We start from the raw sequence: 25,025 nt of genomic DNA on the forward strand, positions 1-25,025 counted from the left end.
GGTTAGGGGTCCCACTGTCATCGTAAAAGTGGTTTCCTAAAAACAGATTTTTTGAGGTGTAATTTAGTCCAGTGTTAAAGAAAAGTTCAGCTCCCACACCACCGGGAGCACGGATCACACAGTCTGTGTGTAATGAGAGGAAAATAAATCACAAAAAATATGAGCAAGACACATGAAGAAGGATCATAATTGTGCTGCCGGCTCAATTTTCAGACTGATTTTTTTTTTTATTTATGTATACCATCAATAACAACAATTAAATGCATATTATAGACATGATCATGCTGCAGCGCAGGCGCCGCCGCCGCATACCTACAGAAGGGGATTTTTTAAAATATATATATAATATTCATTATGTAGAAGCAATTATGTCAAATGCCATACTGGTGAATTCCTAATCAGAGCACCACATGCAGACCCCCCACAGGTCACTCCGGAGCACGAGCATATCATTAACTCGAAACTGAAAATAAAGATTAAACAACAACCACAAGACGGATTTCATCACCCAGGTATCATTTTAATCAGTATAACGGTGCCGACCTGACACTGTCTGTAGGTTACTGTGCACAATCCTGCTGACAGGTTCCCTTAAATGGATTTCAAAAATGTGAGAAAAAGCCCAAAATGACATGTTTAAGAACACTGCAAAAGTCTATAAAACATTAACAGAAAAATCTTCAAGAAAAATCTTAACAAAAAGCTTCAGGAACTGTTAACTCCGTGCTAACAAAAATTGCTTTAGGTTTAAAATTAAAAGCAGAGAAAATGTCACATAGGCGTGTTTTCTGAAACGTTTTCTGCTTGAAAAATTTGTTGGTTTTGACCACCTCAAAAACACTCCGTGTGCAGATGCCCTTACAGAGAAATCACTAGGTGCTTTATGATGGGTAAATAAGCACAGACATGCAATACAAAACAAGATCAACACTATAATGCCGAAATAATTTTCACTGCTGGAAGTGGCTCAAGAATCCAGCTATTTACTTAGGAGGTGTCAGAACCTTGTTACAGCAACTGGACAGGGTAATCCTTGCAAAGTCAAAAATTATCTTTCCAAAGAAACCACATACCGCTCATCAACATTTTATTCTAAATTAAATTTGCTCCAAAGCTTTCTTGTCCAAATCACATTACTCTACAAATTGTTTTGAAAGCGTAAAAATCTAAAATGCATGTTCCGTTAATTTGCTGAAGGCAATGGAGAACTTACAAACTAGAAAAATCAATTTTGCCTAGACAGTTGACTAATAAGTGCTGTAATGATTTGTTTCCTTTTAAATAGATTATGCAGAGCTATTTAATTTTTTTTACCGTGGGCCTAAGAACTACCTGCCTGTTGTGGCCGGAGCCGTTCTCAGCTAGCACAGAATGATCAGAGACCATTCCTGCCTGTGATTCGTTGGCTTCCACTGATGTCATGTTGACAAAGCAGCAACTTCTCTGCCACTTTGCTCTGTTGGTGGGGCCTGACTGCTGACATCATGCTGATTGACAGCCTAACTGCAGGGAGAAGGCTATCAATTAGCATGACTTTGGCAGTCATACCCGACCGACAAAACAGACTGGAAGAAGAAGAGCTGCTCTATTGTCGTGGAGCAACTAGATCACCGGCAGGAGCAGTCACGGACCACTCTGAGCTAGCCCTGGGTAGATCAGGCAGGTAGTTAGCTACTCTGTTAGCAACTATTGCCTGTTAGTTTTTAGGCCCATAGTGAAATAAATAATCCTGGACATCTCCTTTAAGTAAATAAATAATCAGATAAGTGTCTTGCACTCTTGACACCAACCCCTCCAACCAAGGCTTAACTGATGGGGTGACATGCTGAAGGTATCTGTCAATTATGCCTAAACGGCAAAAGTTGCCATCTTGATTAAAAGACAGTTGCCTACTGAAGAAATGCTTAGTGGGCACTTGGAGAGTAAAATGCTTATGACACAGGAGATGTTATAATTTTTTTATAAAATATATTTTATTATTCCTACTCTACATATAGTATTTGTCTATAGCCCCATAATAGCAGGTATAGTGGTTTGGAAGTAATGACAGGTTACAGGCAAAGGGCTAATCAGCATATGTTACTGTCAAGGATCAAAAAAATACTTTAATGGGTTGTCCACTTTTAGGACATTTTCTTTTTAATCAAAGTGTTTGGCCCAATAACATAATACAGCCTATACTCACCTCCCATGCCAGCGCCGTTCTCATGGTGTTGGCACTTGTTCTCCCTGGGGCAACCAATCAACACCGGCGATACTGTCTTCGCCTCAGACAAATTGAACATGAAGAGGAAGTTGGAGCTACAGCTGATCACTTGCTTCCTCTGCTTGTTCAATTTGTCCTAAGGTGGAGACAGTGATGCCAGAGCTGATAGAGCACTATCGTCACATCTCACAACACCACATGAGGGCTCTGGAGAGAGCGAGTGACGACAAGTCAGGAAAGGAGCCATCACGAGAGGTGAGAATAAGCTTTATTATGTTATCGGGGCCAAGAAGGGGTATGAGAAGAAATTGTCCATGTAGTGGACAACTGCAAACTTTAAATCCTTCTGCCAGCTGAATCTCCTCTAGGCCTATAGTGTATGGACATTTTGGGCCAGTCTTAAACTATAGTTTTTCCTTTTAATTTAATGCTTTTGGGGCCTGTCACACAACTGCAATATTATATCAATAATACCAGTAATTCATGCTAAAGAGTTTTGCCATGAATCATGCCATCTGATTCTCCTTGGGAAGAACAATTCTGTAAAATAGAGTCATCATACTGCTGCTCATTGAGCATCAATGGTTCCATACAATGGAACCATAGGGATTAAAGATGATGCAAATGGATTCAGCGGACAGCTCAGTAATCTGCAGCCATCAGATGGAAGTTCTGAGAAACACCTCTTACCGGACAGAGCCCCAAGTTTCTCTTGATTAGCTGGTCTGTGCAATATCATTGCAGCGATGTAATGCCATCACTTGTGACACCGCACCAGATTGGTTAATGAAAAGATGAGCAATGAATGCCTAGAGGTACGAGGCACTTCTCAGCGCTCTCATTTGACAACCAAAGAATACTGATACTGATCTGGCCTCTGGACTGGGTCCTGCAAATCAATTCACAACATCTCTAATAGCGACACATGTTACTTACACATGGATTTCTATTCAGTGAGATCAAGAAAACCCTTACCTCTGCTCATCTCATAGCATGAAATACTATACTGTCGCTATCCCCAAATTATTCTGTATATCTATAGGGATTTTTGGGCTTGGCCATGGACATGAGATATAAGCCAAACGTTTATGTTTATTTATTCAGTCAAGAACACACAATTGGGAGAGATTTAACAAAAGTGTCTACTGTTCACCAGAACTCACTGTATGTTGTGAACTCGCAGGCCATAAGCGCAAGCTGGGATTTGTATTTTTGGGACTTGCCCACTGGTCTGTCAGAAACGGTTAAGAAGAGTAAATACAATTTGCCAAATTTTTGTTTCCGTTGACCACAGATTATGAGGGGATGCCTGATTATGTGTAAAATGACAAACATTTCCATTGGTAAATTTATCTTTATTACTCCTGCAAAAGGTTGGTTATGGCACTTTATTGGCTTAAGCATGGCCAAATACATTTTATTGTCAGGTCATCCTACCAAAATTAGTTGGACCTGCATGAAGCTATGACATCCAATGTTAACCATCCAAATCTTAGCACTTCTTGTTATATGTTAGCCTAAATGGTGTGCATCCTGATAACCACTGCTTTAGGATATCTACGAAATGTATATTTTTCTATGATTGAAATTATAAAATGTTAATTTGATTGAGCGTAGACAAACTAGTTCTGAGTTGGCACATTCCAATACTTTTCAGTCTGTTTATGGTCTAGTAGTACTATATATGTAGATTTTATCACTTTACCTTAAAAATATTCTGATATCAAATGTATTTTGTTTTTCACAGATGTAGATGAATGCCTAACTGGAACCCACAATTGCAGACCAGATCAAGTGTGCAATAATGTCAGAGGATCATTCACTTGTCTGTGTCCCAGAGGATACCAAAAACGAGGAGAGCAATGTATCGGTGAGTAAAGTTGCTGGACTCATTACTGTTATGCATGATAATAGCACTTCAGAGTAAAGCATACATAGTTTACATATATGAACAGGTGCATACTAATCGGCTGAGAAAGTCTACAGCATTTGACTGTGAGACACAATACAACCATAAAGCTCCATGTTGTGTGCGGTGGTAATACAGCGCCCTTGGGCCAAACTGTACAAAAACTCCATTCATATTTATCTGTCATATGTATGAGATCAAAGACTTATAAGTCTTCGTGAAAAGGATTATTTCAGTAATTAAAAAAGGTTAAAATTGATATTATTAACACAGTAAACATGCGATTATGCTGCAACGGCTGACACCTTCCTGCAGGTTTCATTTTTCAGTATGCACATACATTCATTATGTAAACTAGGGTGCAGGTTACTGAGGGAATCACAAACCTGTCAGCAGTCTGCATTATGAATACCTAATCATAGCACCCAATGTAGACCCCCTCTTAGGCCGCCCTGGTGCACGGCATATCATTAACTCAAAACACTAAAGAAAGATTAAACAACAACCACAAGACGGATTTCATCAACCAAGGTATGATTTTAATCAGTAAATGGCGCTGACCTGACACTGTGTTTAGGTTACTGTGCACAATCCTGCTGACAGGTTCCCTTTAAGGACATATGAAATCTAAAAGAATTTGTACATAATTTGTATAAAGAATCTATGAGCTTTTTTCTTTATCTCACCATGCAGACATCGACGAATGTTCAATATCTTCATTTTGTCACCATCATTGTGTGAACACACTTGGTTCCTATTATTGCCAGTGTAACACCGGCTTTCAGCTTGCTCCTAATAATTACAGTTGTGTAGGTAAGTTCAGTAATCTAATTGCTTACAAGTTTTTAAATTAACCTTTAAAAAAAAAAAGTTAAAAAAAAAAAAATTGTTCCAGCCATAAACTAAAAACATTAAATTTGTTGTCTGGTCTAAAAAGACAAGTCTACAGTCATCCTATGTGACTGCAGACTTGTGAATCCTCACATAGCGAGCACTGCGCATTGTCAGAATTGTCTGGTGTCAGCATCGGGAACTGTGGTCACGGGACCACATGTAGGCGACAAGGACACTCCCGACCAGAATCTGACTAGATTTTTCCAGCACGCTCAATACAAGTGTACAAAAAACATTCGTAAATTGTTTGTAGAGCATAATGTGGAACTTTTGATTTCATGGACCTACGTGATATCAACTGTATTTCAAGTCTTTCAAGTCAAGTCTGGCCAAACATCAGTACGAGTCTAAAGAGGACCACACACATAAAATAACTGTTGGTCAAAACACATCTGGAAGAAATTACTCTTTACTCAGGAGTAGCGATGAGCGAACGTGCTCAGATAAGGTGTTATCCGTTCATGATTGGGCGCTAACAGAGTGACTTCGGTGTGCTCGAATAATATGTTCGAGTCCCCACGCTGTTTGACAGCTACAACACATGCATGGATTGCCTGTTTGTTAGGCGATCCATGCATGTTTTGCGGCTGTCGAACAGCCGCAAGACGTGCAGGCACGGGGACTCAAGCAGATTAATCAAGCATGCCGAGGTCACTCTGTTAGAACATGCTCGGATAACACCTTATCTGAGCACGTTCACTCATCACTACTTAGGAGAACAAAGAATTGATCATCTAATATCATTACCAATCCTTAATTCCTCACATCAGTTACCAGAATTGATGACAGGACTTTATGGACATGAGACACATCATTCTAAAACCTAAAGGAAAGCTTTCTAAAAAAAATTGGATTACAACTGCAAAGTGAAGATCAACTATATGTGTAAAAGGTCCCTAAACTATGTGTTCAATAAGCGCATATGAATGTGATGTGTGTTGTCTATAACTGACACAAAATAAATCCTTGTGGAGTTATGTTTCCTTCATAATTTCTTACCCAGTAGGGTCAACAGATTATGGACTTCACAGTGGTTGGAAAATCATATAATGGTTCTATATAAACCTGCAAAAAAACTCATAATCATAAGACTTCCACGTAAATACGGGCATCTATGTTTTAAAGGGGACCTGTCACTTGTTCAAAAAATTGAGTGAAGCAACTCATAAAAATCTCTAAGTTCCCCTGATTCTGATGCTTTTACGTTTTGTGCTTCATCATTCCATTGCAGAGATAATCACATGTGTGTGCTTTCGGAACGCAATATGTGAAATTTTTGTTTGCAGTCCAACTGGGATTTTCTTCAGAGTATGCCTTCACCCATCCCTCCTAGATGCTGCCAATCACAGCTTGGCAGCAACTGATTCTGTTAGATCAGCTATCGAGCTCTGATTGGAAGTATCTGGGAGGGATGAAAGCGCACACCCAAGAGAATAATTGCACAGTTGAACTACAAACAGAAATTTCAAATACTGCACTTCAAAAGCAACAAATGTGAATATTTCTGCAATGGAGTGCAAGAAGGATTTTTACAAAGCTTTTCACTCAATATTTTGAGCAAATGACAGGTCCTCTTTAAGAAAGCACCTTCAAATGAAACCTTGTACTATTAGTAAAACAACAATATAATGAATCTACCATAATATGACTGCCACCTACTGTATATACCAGGGATAGAACCCTATTAAAGGGAATCTGTCATCAGAAAAAAACATTATTAACCTGCAGATATGGGATATGGGGTTAATCTGCAGGTTAATAGCATTACTAACCTGCCTGGCATCTGCATTTAGCTGATTTCAACATATACAGAGCAATGGCTGTAACAACGCCCCGGTACTGACTGACAGCTGGCACCAATGCAGAGCCGTGCCAGTCAGGGCCAGGGGCGCAGTTACAGCTGCCGCTCTGTATAGGCAGAGCGGTGACTAAATCGGTGCCACCCCTATGACTGAAACCAAAAGCTGCCTGGGGAAACACAGCTCATTTTCTCCCTGCAGCAATTTTTTTTCTGGTGACAGGTTACCTTTTATCGCTGAGCAGGAAATTTATTCATATATCTGGCAATACCCAAATTAATAAGGCACAAATTTCATACCTATTTCGTGAAAGGGTTATACTAACAATATTTGGGCTACAGAAGCTAGATTTGGGAGCAGAGGAAATTAACTGTCAAAAATATAAGAGGTATTATATCGACCAATATTGCATAAGTTCGGTTTCTCTTTCTCTTCCCTTTATTTCTTACCCTTTATGTTTTATATGAATTAACATGATTGATATTCGTGAACACATGTACTTATTACTTAAATCTTCAGATGTTGATGAATGTAGCACCAGCAGCCCCTGCGCACAAGAATGCTATAATATGATTGGCTCATACATGTGCCAGTGTAATCCAGGCTACGAACTGAGCAGAGATAGAGTCAACTGTGAAGGTAAATATCGTCCACGTGTACTCTTCATGTAATTCTTAGTGTTATGTTTTTAATGTGCATCTTCATATTCAGAACCCCCCCAAAGAAATAAACTATATATATATATATATATATATATATATATATATATATATATATATATATATATATATATATATATATATATATATATATATATATATAGTGGCAACCACAAGTTTTGCTTTTTTTTTTAAAGTTGTCATCATGCAATACGTTAATTTTCACCAAAATGCTTTACAATAGAGGTATGGTCACTTAAAGAAAACTGACTGCCAAAAGTTTTGCATATACCAATTATTGATCACAACACAGAGAGTAATTTATTGTTTACAATGCCATAACTTAGTATTTTGTAGCATAACCTCTTGCTTTAATTACTACACCACACAGACAGGGTGTTGAAGCCACTCGGGTATTCAAGACATCCAGTGGGATCTTGCTCCATTCCATTTGCAAATCTGCAAACAATTCATCTTTATTGCTATGAGTATGGGCCCCAACTAGTGATGTGCGAGTGTGCTCATTACTCCAGATTTCCCGAGCATGCTCGGGTGTTCTCCGAGTATTTGGGCGTGCTCAGAGATTTAGTTTGTGTCGCCACAGCTGCATGATTTGCGGCTGCTAGACAACTTGTACACATGCAGGGATTGCCTGTTTGTTAGGGAATTCCCACATGCATTCAGGCTGTCTAGCAGCTACAAATCATGCATCACAAACTAAATCTCCGAGCACGCCCAAATACTCAGCGAACACCCGAGCATGCTTGGGAAATCTCGAGTAACGAGCATACTCGCCCATCACTAGCCCCAACTCATCACACTAACTCATCCCAAAGGTGCCCTATAGGGTTTAAATCAGGTGACTGGCTTGGTCATTGCAACCGGCAAACATTATTCTTTGCCAACCAATTTTTGACTATATTGGATGTGTGCCTTGCTGGAATTTCCAGCCCCTGTCTACTTTGTTTTTACCATGTGGCAGCAGTACATTTTCTAGTATGTCCTTGTACATGGTATCATTCATATTTCCATCAATTCTATGCATACGGCCAATGGCAGATGCAGAAAAACAGCCCTAAACCATGACATTGCCACCACCATGGTTCGCTGTAGGCTTTGGGACCTTACATCATTACCAAACAGATTGAACATGAATTCATCTGACCACAACACCTTGAACCAATCTGTGTCTTTCCATTGGCTGTGTTTTTTGGCAAACTCAAGTCGGACCTTCCGGTGCTTTGCAGAGATAAAAGGCTTCTTGACTGGAGCTCGTGCATTGAACCCTACTGCTCTTAGCCGTTGCTAAAACTAACACATAAAGGGATAAAGCAATGTCAAACATCATTTTCACCTTTATAGCTGACAACCATTTGCTTCTGGTTTACTAAAATCACCAGGGAAATGGCATCACAACTAGACTATATACTGTAACTACCCAGAATGCGTGCTTACATTGTAAATATAGGAGCTAATATAGCAATTGGGTGATTACCAGCCTTGTGCCCATTAGAAAATATGACTTTGTCAGTAAGAAAACTCAGACAGGGAAAGTATATATTATATGGCAGACATTCCAGTGAATGGCCATCCATATAATACATGGTTGGCCTACGTCTTCTATAATAAGAGCTGCTGTTTGTTGGCTTACAGGAGATTGGCCCAAGTGGCGACTGTCCATGTTTCTAGTAGAGCAAATGAACAAGGGCTGTCCTGATGGGACAACCACTTTAGAACAGATCTTGAAACCATGCGATGTCTTCTACAGTAATGACAGATCTACTCTTTGTAATAAACACCTCAGCTGCTGAATAATGTCTTTATAAAGCATAAGCTTCCCAACCATGACAGCTTGATTGAGAGAGTCGTGGGATATTAGAGTAGCATACCACAGCATCTACCTTGTCTGTCTAGCGCGTCTGCTCCCTGTTTGAATATGTGGCATGCCACGGATATTGTGCAGGTATGCTATTCTAGTATGATGCAGTCAACATGATGACAGCTGCACAACCTGTTCTGCAGCAGCTGAGGCACGATACTGTAGAAGACACTGCAGCCACTGAAGAACCTCTTTATAAACAAAATTCTTCTAGCCAGTCAGTGGTATGAAATGATGACATCCAACAGTATCACCCCTTTAGCGGCACTTACCGGTATAATCATCACATTCTGAAGTCAGTAACTGATAACTAAACAATGATATTTTCACACTTTAATGGATAATTTACACTGATATTATACTAAGAAATGATCAGGCACCTAGAATATTTTATTTGTAGGCTTAGAATGCACAGACACTTTAAGGCTACCCGTTCACACAAGCCTATAAAAATGATCCAATTTTCATCCCAAAAAAAAATTATTTATATGGCATCTGTATGACTTTGGGGTTTTTTTTCTAATTAATTTTCTTTTTATTGAAATATTGCAACAAATACAAAAAACACAGGTTTCACATAGCAGAGACTTGGAAAGAAAATATACAATTCAGCACTCAGCAACAATCAATAAACAAATCATAATCAGGTCTAGGAGAAAAGAAAGGGTTAAGGAGAGGGTCAGATTAGCAAATAAAAAGTCCTCAGGTTTTTCTCTGGAAAAATTGTACGATTTCTATCCATATATGTCTGCAAAAATTGGTTGCAATCCAGATGTTTCGTATGGGATTTGATTTTTTAAATGTTTTCTACAAGACTCAGAACAGAATAGTGCATGCTGCGTTTTTTTTTTCACATGGACACTTGATCTGTGTGAAAATTGTCATCTGAATAAGCCCTCAATCAAAAAGATCTTAATGTCGTTTGTCCAAATTCCTGGATAGGAAAGTGCCACAAGCCAACAATCATCCAAATTGTAGTAGATTACTAATTTGTATGAAAACCCGCTGGTCGGACATTAAATTAGCGAATATAGTGGAAAGGAAGGAGGAAAAAAGCAAGAATAGAGGCAGCATAGCATTTGTTTTCAGACATCAGCAGAGAATAAAATGTACAAAATCAAAAACAGTTTCCTATGTTAATATTGGCGATGTGTCCATAAAAAATGGATGCTATATGGTTGATCCATATGGGGTCCGATTTTTAATGCACATCCGTAGACTTGAATGGGTGAGTTTCATCCGGTCTGTGTGATGTCATTTTTTTTCCACAGACAGCACTCGGACCGAAAATATGGTCTTGTGAACATAGTCTAATGCAAAGATTATCAGCTGCTGATGGCATGCCGCCTACTATGTAGCTGCAAATAAAATCCCAGCATCCTCGGAAAGCACAGAAAAAAATTGACAGGTTGAAAATTATTTTCCTAATGTGTAAATATTTCCACATTTTAAACAAATTGTGTTGAATCATGTTGAACTGCCGAGGCGTTTCACTTAGTGTTGCATCTGTTTGGGAAATAAACAAAAAATGATTAAGAGATAAACACATTATGTTCCCGGTTTGTTTCATTCAACAGATAACACATGTGATATTTTAAAGGCATGTGTATTGATAGGACAAAGAAAACAAAAATGTCTGGCAGAAAAGTCAGACTTTGGAAAAAAATTTAAATTATTTGATATTTTAATATTTTACATACAGTTCTTAATATGAATTCAATTTATTAGCATATTATAATATGATGAATTTTACCATAACAGCCTTTTTTAAGTAAAAAAAACTTTATCAATGATCAACTGGTCCAGTGTTGGGACCCCATCAATCCCGATTGATATTTTCATCCAATTTTAGAGTTGTGCAAAAATATTTGCTAGACCCTAGTCCAGTGTCCATGTTGGAAGTGCGCGGCCACCAATGTCCAGTGTTCATGTTGCTAGGGCCTGGCCACTGATGTCCAGTCTCCCTGTTGGTAGTGCCTGACCACCAATGTCCTGTGTCCATGTTGCTAGGGCCTGGCCACCGATGTCCAGTGTCCATGTTGGTAGTGCCTGACCACCAGTGTCCATGTTGGTAGTGCCTGACCACCGATGTCCAGTGTTCATGTTGGCAGCACGTGGCCACTGATGTCCAGTGTCCATGTTGGAAGGGTGTGGCCACCAATGTTCAGCATCCATGTTGGAAGGGTGTGGCCACCAATGTCCAGTATCCATGTTTGTAGTGCCTGGCCACCGATGTCCAGTGTCCATGTTTGGTTTCGTGTGGCCACCAATGTCCAGTGTCCATGTTGGCAGCGCATGGTCACCGATGTCAAGTGTCCATGTTGGTAACACATTGTTACCGATGTCCAGTGTCCATGTTGGTAGTGCATGGCTACCAATGTCCAGAGTCCATATTGGAAGGGTGTAGCCACCGATGTCCAGTGTCCATGTTGGCAGCGCATGGTCACTGATCTCCAGTGTCCATGCTGGTACCACGTGGTTACCAATATCCAGTGTCAATGTTGGTAGTGCATGGCCACCGATGTTCAGTGTCTATGTTGGTAGTGCCTGACAACCAATGTTCAGCGTCCATCTTCGTACTGCGTGGTCACCAATGTCCAGTGTCCATGTTGGTAGTGCATGGCCACCGATGTCCAGTGTCCATGTTTGTAGTGCGTAGCTACCGATGCCCATTGTCCATGTTGGTAGTGCATACTGAACGAAAGCTCTGCAAATCTCTTCCTATCTGCCTCTTTTAATTAGTTTGCATGGAACAACGTCATGCGTGCTAGTAGAGATGCTGGGATAGTACAAACAGATGCTGAGATAGTGCGCAGAGACAAGGTTTGCAAGACTCTTGACTGGCAGCCACAGACTACTGATGTGGTGCTTGATGCAAATCTTATTTCTCAACTCTGTTCATTTACTCAATTCCCAAGCAGCAGGTGCTTTTAGTATTGCACAGTATGCATTTAAGTGAATGGGTACCTTAGTAAAATATACATGCTTTGTATCCACTAAAACAGGGCCTGTTACTTACTTGATTAACAAGTCTCCCCCTCTTTGTGTTTAGAAAGAGAACTGAAGAGAACCTGACAGCTTCTCTAGGCCCCCAAAGCACCACATTGTAATTATCGCTACCATTATTCTCTTCCTAGCAAGCCCTATTTTTTGTATCAATGATCTCTTCATAAGCCAAGAAACTATTTTATAACTGCAGTGGCAATAGTGGATGACTAGTTGTGGGGACATTGTTTTACCCAAACTAATCATCCCACTAATAAGCATTTTCAGGGAGACAGAGACTAGCATCAATGTCGCTCCTGCAAGTCATGTTACTTACACCAACATGATAAGTGAGATGATTACTCTGGAGAAAACAATACCCCCACGACTAGTCACCCACTAATTAGCATATCAGCACTGCAGTTATACAACTGATTTTTGGCATATGAAGAAATGAATAGCACAACAAATTGGACTTGTTAAGGTACCTTCACACTCAGCAACTTTACAACGAGAACGACAACGATCCGTGATGTTGCAGCGTCCTGGATAGCGATCTCGTTGTGTTTGACACGCAGCAGCGATCTGGATCCCTCTGTGATATCGCTGGTTGGAGCTAGAAGTCCAGAACTTTATTTGGTCGTCAGGTCGGCGTGTATCGTCGTGTTTGACAGCAAATGCAACGATGCCAGCAATGTTTTACATGGAGCTAACGACCTGTGAGAACGATAAGTGAGTCACCGCTACGTCACTGGATCACTCCTGCATCGTTGTGGAGCTGCTGTGTTTGACATCTCTACAGCGATCTAAACAGCGACGCTGCAGCGATCGGCTCGTTGTTTATATCGCTGCAGCGTCGCTGAGTGTGACGGTACCTTTAGGAAGGGTACAATGGTACCAATAATCACATGGTAATGGCTTGGGGCATCCTGGAGAAGTTGTACGGTTCCCTTTAGTATTTGTTAGAGAGTGGCGGAATCATTTTCGACACTCTTACCTATAGGGTGATTAAAGAGGACCTGTCACCAAGTCAAAAGTGGCAAGCTGAGTCATTCTTTTTTTTTTTTGCATCTAACATCCGGGTCCAGAGATGTGGGGCCTTTTTGTTTAGTGCTATTTTTTATGGTCTTTCCCAAAGGTGTGTTGCTCACAGGGTAATAATGCAGAGCAGCCTACAAATTCACCCCATAAAATTCTGTTGACAACGCCGCTTTGGTAAACATCATAAAAATTAGCACTAAATAAAATCGGTCCAAATCTCTGGATCCACATGTCAGATTTAAATTAAAATAAGATTACTGAAGGGAGCAGCTAGAGATAAAAGAAGGGAGCAGCTGGCACCAACATGTGTTTAGGGAATGCTCGAGAAGAGAGGAGGAGGAAGTAATTGGTAAGGAGATGACAGCTGAAGAAAAGTCAGGTGGAGAGGGGATGAAAGCCCAGATTACTGGTTGTCTCCCCATTAATGGCTTCTTTCAAACATTATTTTTTCGGGAATGCTACAATCTTTCAGAGTAAGACAGACGATGCCCACAATGAGAGAGCTGGTTGTGGTGAAGGTACTCACCTAACAGGTTCCCCTGTCAAAGTGTGCTTTGACCAGTGGACCCGTATCGAAGACTTATATATGGATCAGCGATACATTTAAAGGACCAGTATAATATTTTGTTGCCACTCTTTGATCCATTAATGCATGTACTCCACAGGACTTGTGTCTGAACTCATATACTAGTGTCTCAAACACTTACTAAATCGTAGATAACTGCGCCCGAATTATGGAACATTTATTTTGAAAAGGTGGAAGTTGGACAGGAACCACAGTCAGGCTGACAGGTCAAGGCCTCACTCATCATTGTGTCCATATTTCTCTACTCTCTACTGCTACATAGTGCAAAAGATTATTATTATTATTATTATTAGACATTTTTATAGTGCCATTTTTTCCATGTCGCTTTACATGTGAAGATATAAGAAACCTCATGCACGCATTATTAAAAATATCTACAAAGCAAATTGACAAGATTTGTAGGTGTGAAATCCATAGTAAAGGAAATTTATGCTATAGATGTAATTGTGAATTTTATGGTTCGCTTACATTTTGCATATAAAATACACGAGTGTAGTCAGATAAAAAAATCAGATTGCACTCTGACCAACGTTTTTCAATGAGGCCGTGCAGATCGGCACATTTTTTCTCAACCGTATTCACTGTGCTGCGATTTCACTCGAAAAATTTAATAGGTGTGAGAAAAAAAATCACATTCCATATGGAATGTCAGAGTGGCATCCTATTTTTACAGATACACTACAGTTCTGTAGTATAGGAAAGTGTATATGAATCATATAAAAGATTAATAGCTGCTAAGTAAAAAAACAGACAGCACACGGACAAGTGAGAAAAAAATCGTCCCGCTCTCCTAGATGAGAATGGAACCAATTTTTTTTTATATGCAAGTGTGAGCGAACCCCTAGGGTGAAATCTGCACCCCCCAAACATATCAACAGCAGTAAATACAATCCGTGGGAAGGCACCCCAATAAACTTATATTTAATTAAGCTAAAATTAAATACATAAGACTTTCCCTTTGATAAGGCCAGTGTTTGCCGTACAGCTTTCTTCTTGTAATGAAGTCTGTCAACATGCTTAGTAATTTATTTCTAATTACTTGCTGAAAGACAAACACACATGAACACATTTATTGCCAGTGTTCCCATTGTAACTGTCTTATTTAATAGACATCGATGAATGCAGAACATCCAGTTACTTGTGCCAGTTTCAATGTGTTAATGAGCCTGGAAGATTCTCCTGTGTGTGCCCAGAAGGATATCAACTTGTTGGAACACGATCATGTCAAGGTTTGTATGTTACTTTTTTTTTTCCACTATTACATATCATTACAAAATTGCATTTTATTTATATCAGGATTCTATCACAAATTTTTTTATGGTTTTTTTTTAATTGGGTATACACATGAAAAATCTGATATTTTTCCGTTTTCACACTTACTGACAAGTTCCTGTTCTCCGCACTTCACTTGTCAGCTTTGCTGTGCTGACAAACAGAATGTGAAGAGTAGAGATGAGCGGATTGTTCCGTGGAGGACTGACTTTGTATAAAATTTCCTGAAATTTGTGGTTGTCCAAGAATTCAATATACAATTCAAAAGACTTGTAAAAAAAAACAAGCCTGGCATTGTTTCACAAACTGCTGAATACTCAGAGAGCGTTAAAACAATGAAAATGTGCAGCTATGACTGGTCTAGTGCAGACGATCAAAGGGGCTATCAAAGGAACTCTAAAATAAGCAGTGCCATGTTATGCTTATACAGTATAAGGATAAAGGCTGAAGTGCACAATTCATTCCACATAAGGATAGAAAAAGTGACAAATCTATCCCTGCGTACATGTATAAAGTAATTAGAGACCTGTCGGCCACTAGCAACGGGTGAGGAGAAGCCACAGAGGACCCACCTGTCCGACTAGTCTCCTGTAAACCTCAGTCAGTGGCGGCTTTTTATGGCCGCTTACTTCCTGTTAATTTCTTATACGTCTAAAGGCAGGTTCAGTGAGGTCGGCGCTGATTGGGCACAGGGCTTGTGACATGGAACAACCTCATGTGATACGCAGGGGAGCAAGTGCCGACACCACTGAAATGGCGCCAGCACTGGAGGTGAGTATAAGCTTTTTTATTTTAACGGGGCCAAACATGGGGAATGAGGAGAAGTTGTCCAAGTAGTACATAACCCCTCTAACAGCTAGGGTGGGAGACTACCCATCACACCCAGATGGCTCCCCGGTTCAGATTGACAATGTGTTTCCACTGCAGTCGGAAAATAATGAAGGCTCTTAGGTCTTCCATCTTAATAATCCAGGCAAGGCCTTTTTTGCTGACAGGTGTAAGACAATGAAATGCAGAAGTTTTGTAGTGTATAACAATACCAATGATCGGGCAAATCAATGATCAAGTTCCCTTGTGAGACTAAAAATAAGGGTAAATTATGAGTTTAGTGTTCAAAAGAAGTATTGAAATAAAATAAAAACAAAACCCAACAAATAATACTCAAAATAGTGAAATTTCAGTTTTTTTCCATTCTCCTGAAAAAAATTTTTTTTTAATACATTGTATGTACCCTTAGATGGTACATAAAAAATAGTCCACCTACAACAAGGAAAACATTGCCAGAAAAATTATCAAGTTTTCACTCTTGAAACACAGTGAAAAAATTGATGTTGTCTCAATGCCCAAAACACCTGCATCCTTATCAGGTTAATGAAATACCTTGAAACAAAATTTTTAGCAGTTATTAAAAAAAACATTTTGTTCTATTTAATATATCTACAGACATAAATGAATGTGAAAGTAACACTCATGACTGTGGGGAAGATGCCACATGTTGGAATTATTTTGGGGGATTCCGATGTTACCCAGCAAACCCCTGCCAAGACCCTTATGTTCGTATGTCAGATAAGTAAGTAGACGCAGGTAAAAAAAAAATTGTGTGAAAGTATAAATTTGAAATATTTCTGTCCAGACATCTGCATGGTGTGAGCTACCTTAAGCATGGGAGGGATTTGTATTATTTGCAAATGGTGTTAACAACAAATCAGTAAATCAAAGCTTAGCGTGGGGAGGGTTGGCTAAAGTAGTCATTTCCGAGGAGTTATGCACAAACAGGTTAAATAAAATAGAAAAGAAAAAGACTTCTTTTCAGTAGTTTTTGAAGAACATTACTTCCTTCTCAAAATCTGAAAAATGTTCAACTATTCAAAAATGACATACTGGTAAAAAAAAAATGTCATAGGCGCCAGTGGGAAAGGTGCTCTCACTAGAACCAGAAGTCTACTGGTAGTCATGTTTTAAGTGTTTTTTTCCAACAAATGATGGAGTTAAAAAAGCAGGACAAATTCTCAAAGTGCAGGAAGTTTTTGGTGGCCAAATCAGGAGCTATATCATGGTTTGGCTTGGCCTGCTTCCATTAGGATGTGGTAGCATGTTAAATCATGGATTGGGCCACTGATGGAATAAGTAACTGTAATAGCAGGTTTTCGATACCACAATTTAAGCTACCTGAGACATACCTAGTTGTTCTTAGCAGAAACTAGTCTTTTTTAAAGAATTTCATGTCTGAGTGAGATCTAAACAGTTGGAGATGAGAGCAAACCTTGCAGAAAAGATGGAAACAGCAAAACACTGCACAGATGAAGTGAATTGAATCAATTAGTACACAGTATTAATTCTGCCAAATAAAGTGCATAGTGCAAAAACTGTGCTGTACAGGAGGATATAGATTTGTATGTGTATTCTCTTTATACACATTTCCAATAGTATTATCACCTCAGGGACATGTGCAGTGTTGGATGTGTTTTTTCTGCATTTACTGTCTGGAAATTGATTCAATTCAGTTCATCTGTCCATTGTTTTGCTGTTTCCATCTTTTCTGCAAGGTTTCCTCTCATCTCCAACTGTCCTCTTATGGATTTCTTAAAAATTGTGTAATTTAAAAAAATTATGTTGTTTTGCAAATTTATGTTTGGAGGACTCTTTTTTAGAATCGGCTTGCCTCACGGTCCTCCGTGTTTTGGTGAATAAGAGCTATTTTTTGTGGTTTTATCCTAAGTTATATGGCAAGCCTCATAAAAGGGTCGATAGTAGGGATGAGCAAATAGGTTCGGATAACTCCTTATCCAAATAGCTATAGAGCCTACCGAAACCCAGATACATGGAGCTTTCCCGATAATCAGCTATTCGGCGCCATAGCTGCATGTGTTACGGCTGTGTGACAGTCACAACACACAGGTTCTCCATGCATGTGTTGTGATTGTCACACAGCCACAACACATGCAGCTATGGCATCGAACAGCTGATTATTGTGAGAGCTCCAGGTATCCGGGTTTCCCATGCAGCTATTCGGTAAGCTCTATAGCTATTCGGATAAGAAGTTATCCAAAGCTATTCACTCATCCCTAGTCAATAGTAACTTTTAGGATTGCCTCTTCCAATAAGTGGCACTAGAGTTCTAGTCCTCTTCCACTTTGAAGAGGCAATTTGCATATCTAGTGTGATAAGTGCAGGTACAATAACTTAGATCAATACAGATACTTCTTGTCACAAGCCACCTATGCCACACTTTAAAGTGTTAGGCTGTTGCTGGCAAACCATTTAATGTTTAATGGTGTGCCATTGCCACTTCATAAACTGCTGATCATAGGGATGCTTAGAGTCAGATTTCTACTGATCTAATATTGATGGTCTACTGAAAGGATAGGCCATAACTTTTAAAGAGCTGATTAACCCCCTTTAAGATAGATTTTCAAGCTTTTATCCCTGATGTAAAAAAATCAGGGCCAAACGGTTTATAGTTATGGATAACTCAATGGGTCCGATTCATCAATGCTTTTATGCAAGCTTTGAAAAGTTGCATAGTTTGGGCGTAACTTGAATCTGGCCAAACATTTCACAATTTTTACCATTCTCTTTACATCTATGCCTAGCTCCGACAAAGTGAGCAGTGCTAGGGCAGGATGGGGTCGTGGCCACCAACACTTATCAAGGTCATAAGGTGTGGTGGCACACAGACATGCACGACACTCCTCAGATGCTCTTAAGTGGAGGCACACAGATAGGCACAACACTTGTCAGACGATGTTGATTCATTAAGAAGAGCCTCAAATTCCACCCAGCCTCCTCATCAAGACTGGCGTGAAAGACTGGAAGACTATAGACTGCTGCACCCACAACTATTTGAAGATGTTTGATACTATTAGGACATTTATTTGTTCATATGGAATGAATTTATGACCATTTATCATTGACATTTAATGTTTTAAAAAGAATATATTTTTTTGTTTCAGCCGTTGTGTATGCCATGTTACAAATCCTTTGTGTCGAGAACAACCATACAGCATTGTCCACAAATACATGAGTATCAGATCCAACCGAGCTGTACCTTCTGACATCTTCCAAGTTCAGGCTACATTGATCTACACTAATACAATTAACACCTTCAGGATTAAATCTGGAAATGAAAATGGAGACTTCTACTTACGGGTGAGTTTATTTAATCAACATGTTTTTGTTGGTTGTATTTAATTGAAGATTTCATAATTCCTATTCTTAAGTTTCTAAAGATGGAAGCACCAAAGATTGCTATTATTCCAAAGAGAGTCCTTCACACGTACTAAAGAAATAACTGCAGATCTTTTGCTAATGCAGATGGTCAACATGGTCACTTTCCATACAACACATTGTGGTAATGCATTGTCACGGTCACCTCTGTCAGCTCTTTTTCACTAAAGTTTATACTTAGATTCAGTTATACTGTATCTCAAATATGGTGAATTGAACTCCACTGCCTCCCATAAGAATGTAGCACCTAAGAAAAGTTTAGGAAATATCAAAAATGATGTATGTAACTCGTACAAAAAAAAAGTCTTGGCCTGGTGGAAAAAAGCTAATAACAGTTCATCAGGACAGTACGGAAGTATCAGGGCTTCTAAAACCGCAGTTGGACAGCTGTTATTGGCAGAAAAATTTGTGACTGGATATTATAGACTATCTCTGCAGTAGCTGATGCACTGCAAGTTTAGTATTACATGTTTGTTTGAAGGAATGACTGACGATGTAATACATTGCCAAGCTAGGTCTGGCACAGCTCTATGCTAGATTGTGTTCACATTTGCAGCATGGCCTCAGTTAATAATGAAACAAGTCATGAAACTGTGTTAGATCCATGCATGGTATGACACATCAGGGGCAGACACTGACAGCTTGGGGCCCCAGTGCAAGAAATGTGTCTGAGCCCTCCTCCTTCTGTGGCAACAAAGCTACAGATATACTGTATATACAGATACATATACAGTTTATATAATATATTTTACATAGCGCCGTCTCTTACATATTGGATACTCATTATTTTTGTTATTTATAGCGCCTTGTTCTTTATTGTAAAATGTCATGTCTTGTTAGATATAATCTGAAATGATAGCTGATGGATCATGGAAAAGCTACCGTAACAAGAGAGGACTAAAGAGAGGGCACTGTGATTAACAAAAATAGCAAGAATACGCTTTGTAAGGGAGGGTGCTATGCATAACAAGAGATGATAATATGTAATAATGGGACAGCGCTGTACGTAACAACAAAAGATGCTATATAATAAGGGACGATGTTGTAGATAATTAGAGAGGATGCTACATATTAAGCAAAGGTGTTATATATAATAAAAGAGAAAACTATGTAATTAAGGACTGGGCAATACATAATAAGTGAGTACACTATACATTAAGGGACTGTGCTATATATAACAACGCTACATTCCTGTATCTGTGTGAAGTGTATGTGTGCTGCCCGATTTTTTTCTTGGACAGCACATAGACCCATTGAGTATGTCCTCAAAATTGGATCAGAACAGGACATGCTCTGAACCTCATAGATCTCAGTCACAAATCCGTGATTTTCATGGATGTGTGAATGAATCTATGAAACTCTTGAGTCCATTTGCCATCCAATAAAAGAAATCTGACAGCACACGGACAGATTACAATAATGTAGCACAAGGGATTTCATAAAAAGGAGATTTACTCCGAGTCATACAGTACATATATATAATAAATACTTACATCCAGTGTCCGCTAATGTCTCGTCTGATTAGAGACATTTTCTGTTACATCTTCTCCATCTGGTCAGACCACAATCCTAAATATAATGAGGTCACATATGTTGTATGTATACATTTGTCTCCTGAATAAAAATCCCCCTCAGTGCGCCCCTGAATACAAATATGTACCACACCATTAATATACACATAGTTTTAGCCCCTGTCCTGTGCCCCTCCATTCGTTATAAGTCCTTGATTATATTAGAATTAATGGTGGGGTAAGAAAAGACATTATCAGGGACTTGTAATGAATTGGCGGTGGAGGAGGGTATTACTAGGTATTTAGTCCCTAAGAGCGTCTTCTCCCACCCCACAATTCGATATGATGCTATCAGGGACTCAGCATCCTCTCCCACCAATTCATTTTAAAACCATATTAAATGTCCTCCTTCTCCCTCCATTTGTTTATTAAGAGTCTCTGAAGTCCCTCGAACACCCCTTACTCCCTTCACAACCCCCTCCTCATTGTCTTCTCCCCAGTATCTTTAAAAAAAAAACAGCACACACACTCACCTCTCCATACATTCCCATGTGGCATCGCTGCTTTCCTATTCTTGCTGGGAACTTTCTCAATGACACAGGTGCGTGCTGCATGGTGACGTCAACAAGCTACGAGCCTGTGTCCCATAGAAAGAGCCAGGCAGGAAGCTGAGGATGGATTCCTGTGGTCCCGCTGCCGTTTTCTACTGTAGGCAGCAGAACTGCATGATTGCTCCCTGCCCGGAAAGCTGCCTTTGATGGCGGCAATCTGGCCAAGGGCACCTCGGAGTCTCAGTTTAGTTTGTCTTCATTATTGACTGCGTTGCAATTACCTTCCTTCATCGCCGGGCTTTACCGGCTATATGTCCGGCCCGGGGGCAAATTGAAATGGTGTCCAAAAGACCTCATTGACCTGTATGTGGTTGTTCAGGATTTACTAGAGACTTCCAGGTTTGCTGTCAAGAATCTTATCCTTATAGTAGGGTCTTGTCACTGGGTCAAAAGGGGCCAGGTTTTGCTCTTATTTTGTTCCCGCAGCTCCCCTAAGCATTTCATTTTTTTTTCTTTTTTAAATCCACCATAGGTTTCCAGACATATCAGACTTTCAATTTGCTACAATTTTTTTATGGTTTTTATGAGGGGGTGTGACTCACTTGATAATTAGGCGGATCAGTCTAAACGCACGCCCTAGAGATTCTCATGACCCATAACCCACTTGATAAAAAGAATGAAAATTAGAACTAAATACAAAAAACTCATAAAAACTGTCTAGCTTTGGCTTGATGACACATTTACTTTAAGTATAAGCAAAATAAAAGCGAATGATAATAGAGGGGTGTCCCAAGTAGAGACTTCATGTCAAACCCTCTTTAAACTAATATTCTAAGTACAATATGAAAATATATAAAAATTGTTAAAATTTGAATAAAGTCATATAAAAATACATTATTCTGACGTCATTAATGATTCTCATTTACTTTCCAGCATACAAGTGGAGTGAGTGCAATGCTTGTCCTGATCAGACCACTAACTGGACCAAGAGAATACATTGTTGACTTGGAAATGGTGACTGTGAATAGCTTAATGAACTACCGGTCAAGTTCCATTTTACGGCTTACTATAATAGTTGGCCCATACCCATTCTAGTAACTTTACCATAACACTGGAAGCAGTAACATATTCCACTCTGCATACATTACCTTTTGTTTATAGATATTTCTTCTTTTAATCACATTGTATACATAGACCACTCACATCTTTTTGTAATTAATTACAATTTGAATTCAATTTTTTTTTTCTCAAATTTTATTCACAGCTTACAATTAGTGGAGAAAGACATTTTCTGGTCAGAAACAAGAATTACTAGGCTCATAGCTCTGTACAAGTCTACTTTAACGAATATTAGGATTTTCTGTTTCATCACAATTCTGGAAAATTTTGGAATTCTACATTGTGGCTTCACACTGTTATTCCTATTGGAAATGTATGAACAGATTGAAATATAGTTTTCTGGGAAAGGATTTAAGAAAACTTTTTTTTCATTTAATGACAATCCCTCTTCATTCTCTATTTATGAGTCCAGTGGCCGGTCCCAGTCAGAGATTGACAGCCTTGCCTGTATATCTGCATATAGACATAGCAGCCAGTCACTGATAGGACCAACCCCCTTGAGGTTTTCAACATAATGTGCTTACATTTTTTGGCTGCCACCATGAAAATAGCTCCACCATTAAAATAAGTAAAAAGTCACTTATTTCTGGCAGAAAATGTAAGGACAATGACATCTTCGAGTCAATATGCAGCACCTCAAACTGCCAACCTAAAAACTAAAGGTTAACCCTAAAATACATGTCACGTTAAATTCCATCTCATGTGTGTAGCTTAACAATGTGGCTAATCTGTGATGCCAAGCCATTGGTCAGTCCAGAGTTTCAACTTTAGAGCTCATGCATATGACCAATTTTCTCATATGGTTTTCACAATTCATGGTTTTCATGGTTTTCACGGAAAGCACTCGTAGCTATAACATTCCCTGGGTCTGGACACACCAAGTGGTCTGCGGAAAAAAACAAAGACATACCCAATTTCAATCTGAGGGATTTGATCAAAATCGGCAATGCAAGTCTATAGGTCCATGTAAAAGAGTGGACCGCAATCGGATGGCATTACTGACTGATATCGCTTTCAGGTAGCTTTTAAAAATAAGTTTTACACTATTTCTGGCCATTCTATGACTTGTATTTTGCAGGTTTTTTGTGTGTGCTGCCTTTTTCTCCCTTGAGTTTCTCTACCCTCTCTCTCCATTGATTTTTAAGCAGACGGTGTAATTTGATCCTTACCTGTAGAGAGATTTAAGTAGTTTTTGAGAATGAATAATCAGTGCTGGGAAATAAGAAGTGGCCATTAAGTGAGGAAAGAAGCATTTTTCTCTAAAGAAGATATATAACAAAGTTTCTTACCTTCATTTTTACTATTAAGAAAAAAAATCTGTAGTTACCATTTCAATTTTTGCTGTAGACTCTACAAAATCTATGGCAGATTTGCCTATGACAAACTTATCTGGTATCGTCATGGCCTTATGGTAATACTTAATAGTCAATATAATCATACATTTCCAGAATGAGTAAAATAAGAACAGTGAGCTCTAATAAAAGACGCTCCAGAATTGTTATTTGCTACAACAGGCATAATAGGAAAGCTAAGAGCCTTTACTTTGGATACGTTCACATGGAGCATTTTTGCAATGGAATATTCTAACAGCAGAAATCTGTGGCCATAAGAATTGCAAAACAGATCAGGGAAGATTTCACGTGGATTTTAGCAGAATACCATAGTAAAAAAAAAATGCCATGTGACCGTACCATAGAGTTCAACTTGCTGCAATTACCGTAAATGGCTCTTTCCAGTGTAAGTGATGATACAATAAACAACATATGCAAGAACTAAGCACTATAGCAATTATATTTTGTTCATACCATGTAAATATATTTCTAGTAGATATATGTTAAATTTATTTTTCTTCTTGAATTGTGCTCCTGTCTGCATAGTAATTACCTTTTTTGGTCTTGTTTGCTATATTATAGAAAAGTTTGAATGACTTTAAACATTAAAGTGCCTTTTCTTATTATAGATATAAAGTCAATGTACCCTTACAATGTGTCTCATCATTAATAGTCATGAAGTTTATCATATGTGTTATCCCCTTTCAAAGAAATTTGACTTCATTAAAATTAATTTATATAAAGATGCAATTTCCTTCTTGTACATATACTATATGAGGAGGCTTTAAAAAAACAAACCTTCCTAAATGCTGATTTAAAGGGGTTTGAGAAAAATGCACCCTGAGCACCAGAATGAAGGGATACAAGTGTCTTAATAAATGTGCTTGTGCCTCGTACTGCTGTTGCTTAACCCCCTAATGCAAGATCCATCAGTTTAGAAATACTTTATATTTGGCGTTTTATCGAAAAACCATTTTTCTTTCGAGTGAATTTATCTTCATGACTTATAGGTTCGGCCACTTATGTGTGTCTAGTGGGGTTCTGATCCTTGAGACA

At 39.0% G+C, this 25,025-nt stretch overlaps 1 protein-coding gene across 1 annotated transcript in view; it reads left to right on the forward strand.

Annotated features, from left to right (window-relative positions):
• EFEMP1 (EGF-like fibulin extracellular matrix protein 1) overlaps positions 1-24,792 on the forward strand; it is a 147,639-nt gene extending 122,847 nt beyond the window's left edge. The window contains exons 5-11 of the mRNA XM_077282766.1: positions 3,954-4,076; positions 4,809-4,928; positions 7,328-7,447; positions 15,068-15,187; positions 16,674-16,800; positions 19,184-19,379; positions 22,453-24,792. Of these exons, the coding sequence (XP_077138881.1) occupies positions 3,954-4,076; positions 4,809-4,928; positions 7,328-7,447; positions 15,068-15,187; positions 16,674-16,800; positions 19,184-19,379; positions 22,453-22,614 (968 nt within the window). The 3' untranslated portion in view covers positions 22,615-24,792. The remainder of the gene's footprint in view (positions 1-3,953; positions 4,077-4,808; positions 4,929-7,327; positions 7,448-15,067; positions 15,188-16,673; positions 16,801-19,183; positions 19,380-22,452) is intronic.
• The last annotated feature ends 233 nt before the right edge of the window (positions 24,793-25,025 follow it).

This window comes from Ranitomeya variabilis, chromosome 2 (assembly GCF_051348905.1).
Source record: "Ranitomeya variabilis isolate aRanVar5 chromosome 2, aRanVar5.hap1, whole genome shotgun sequence".
NCBI classification, from domain to species: Eukaryota; Metazoa; Chordata; class Amphibia; order Anura; family Dendrobatidae; genus Ranitomeya; species Ranitomeya variabilis.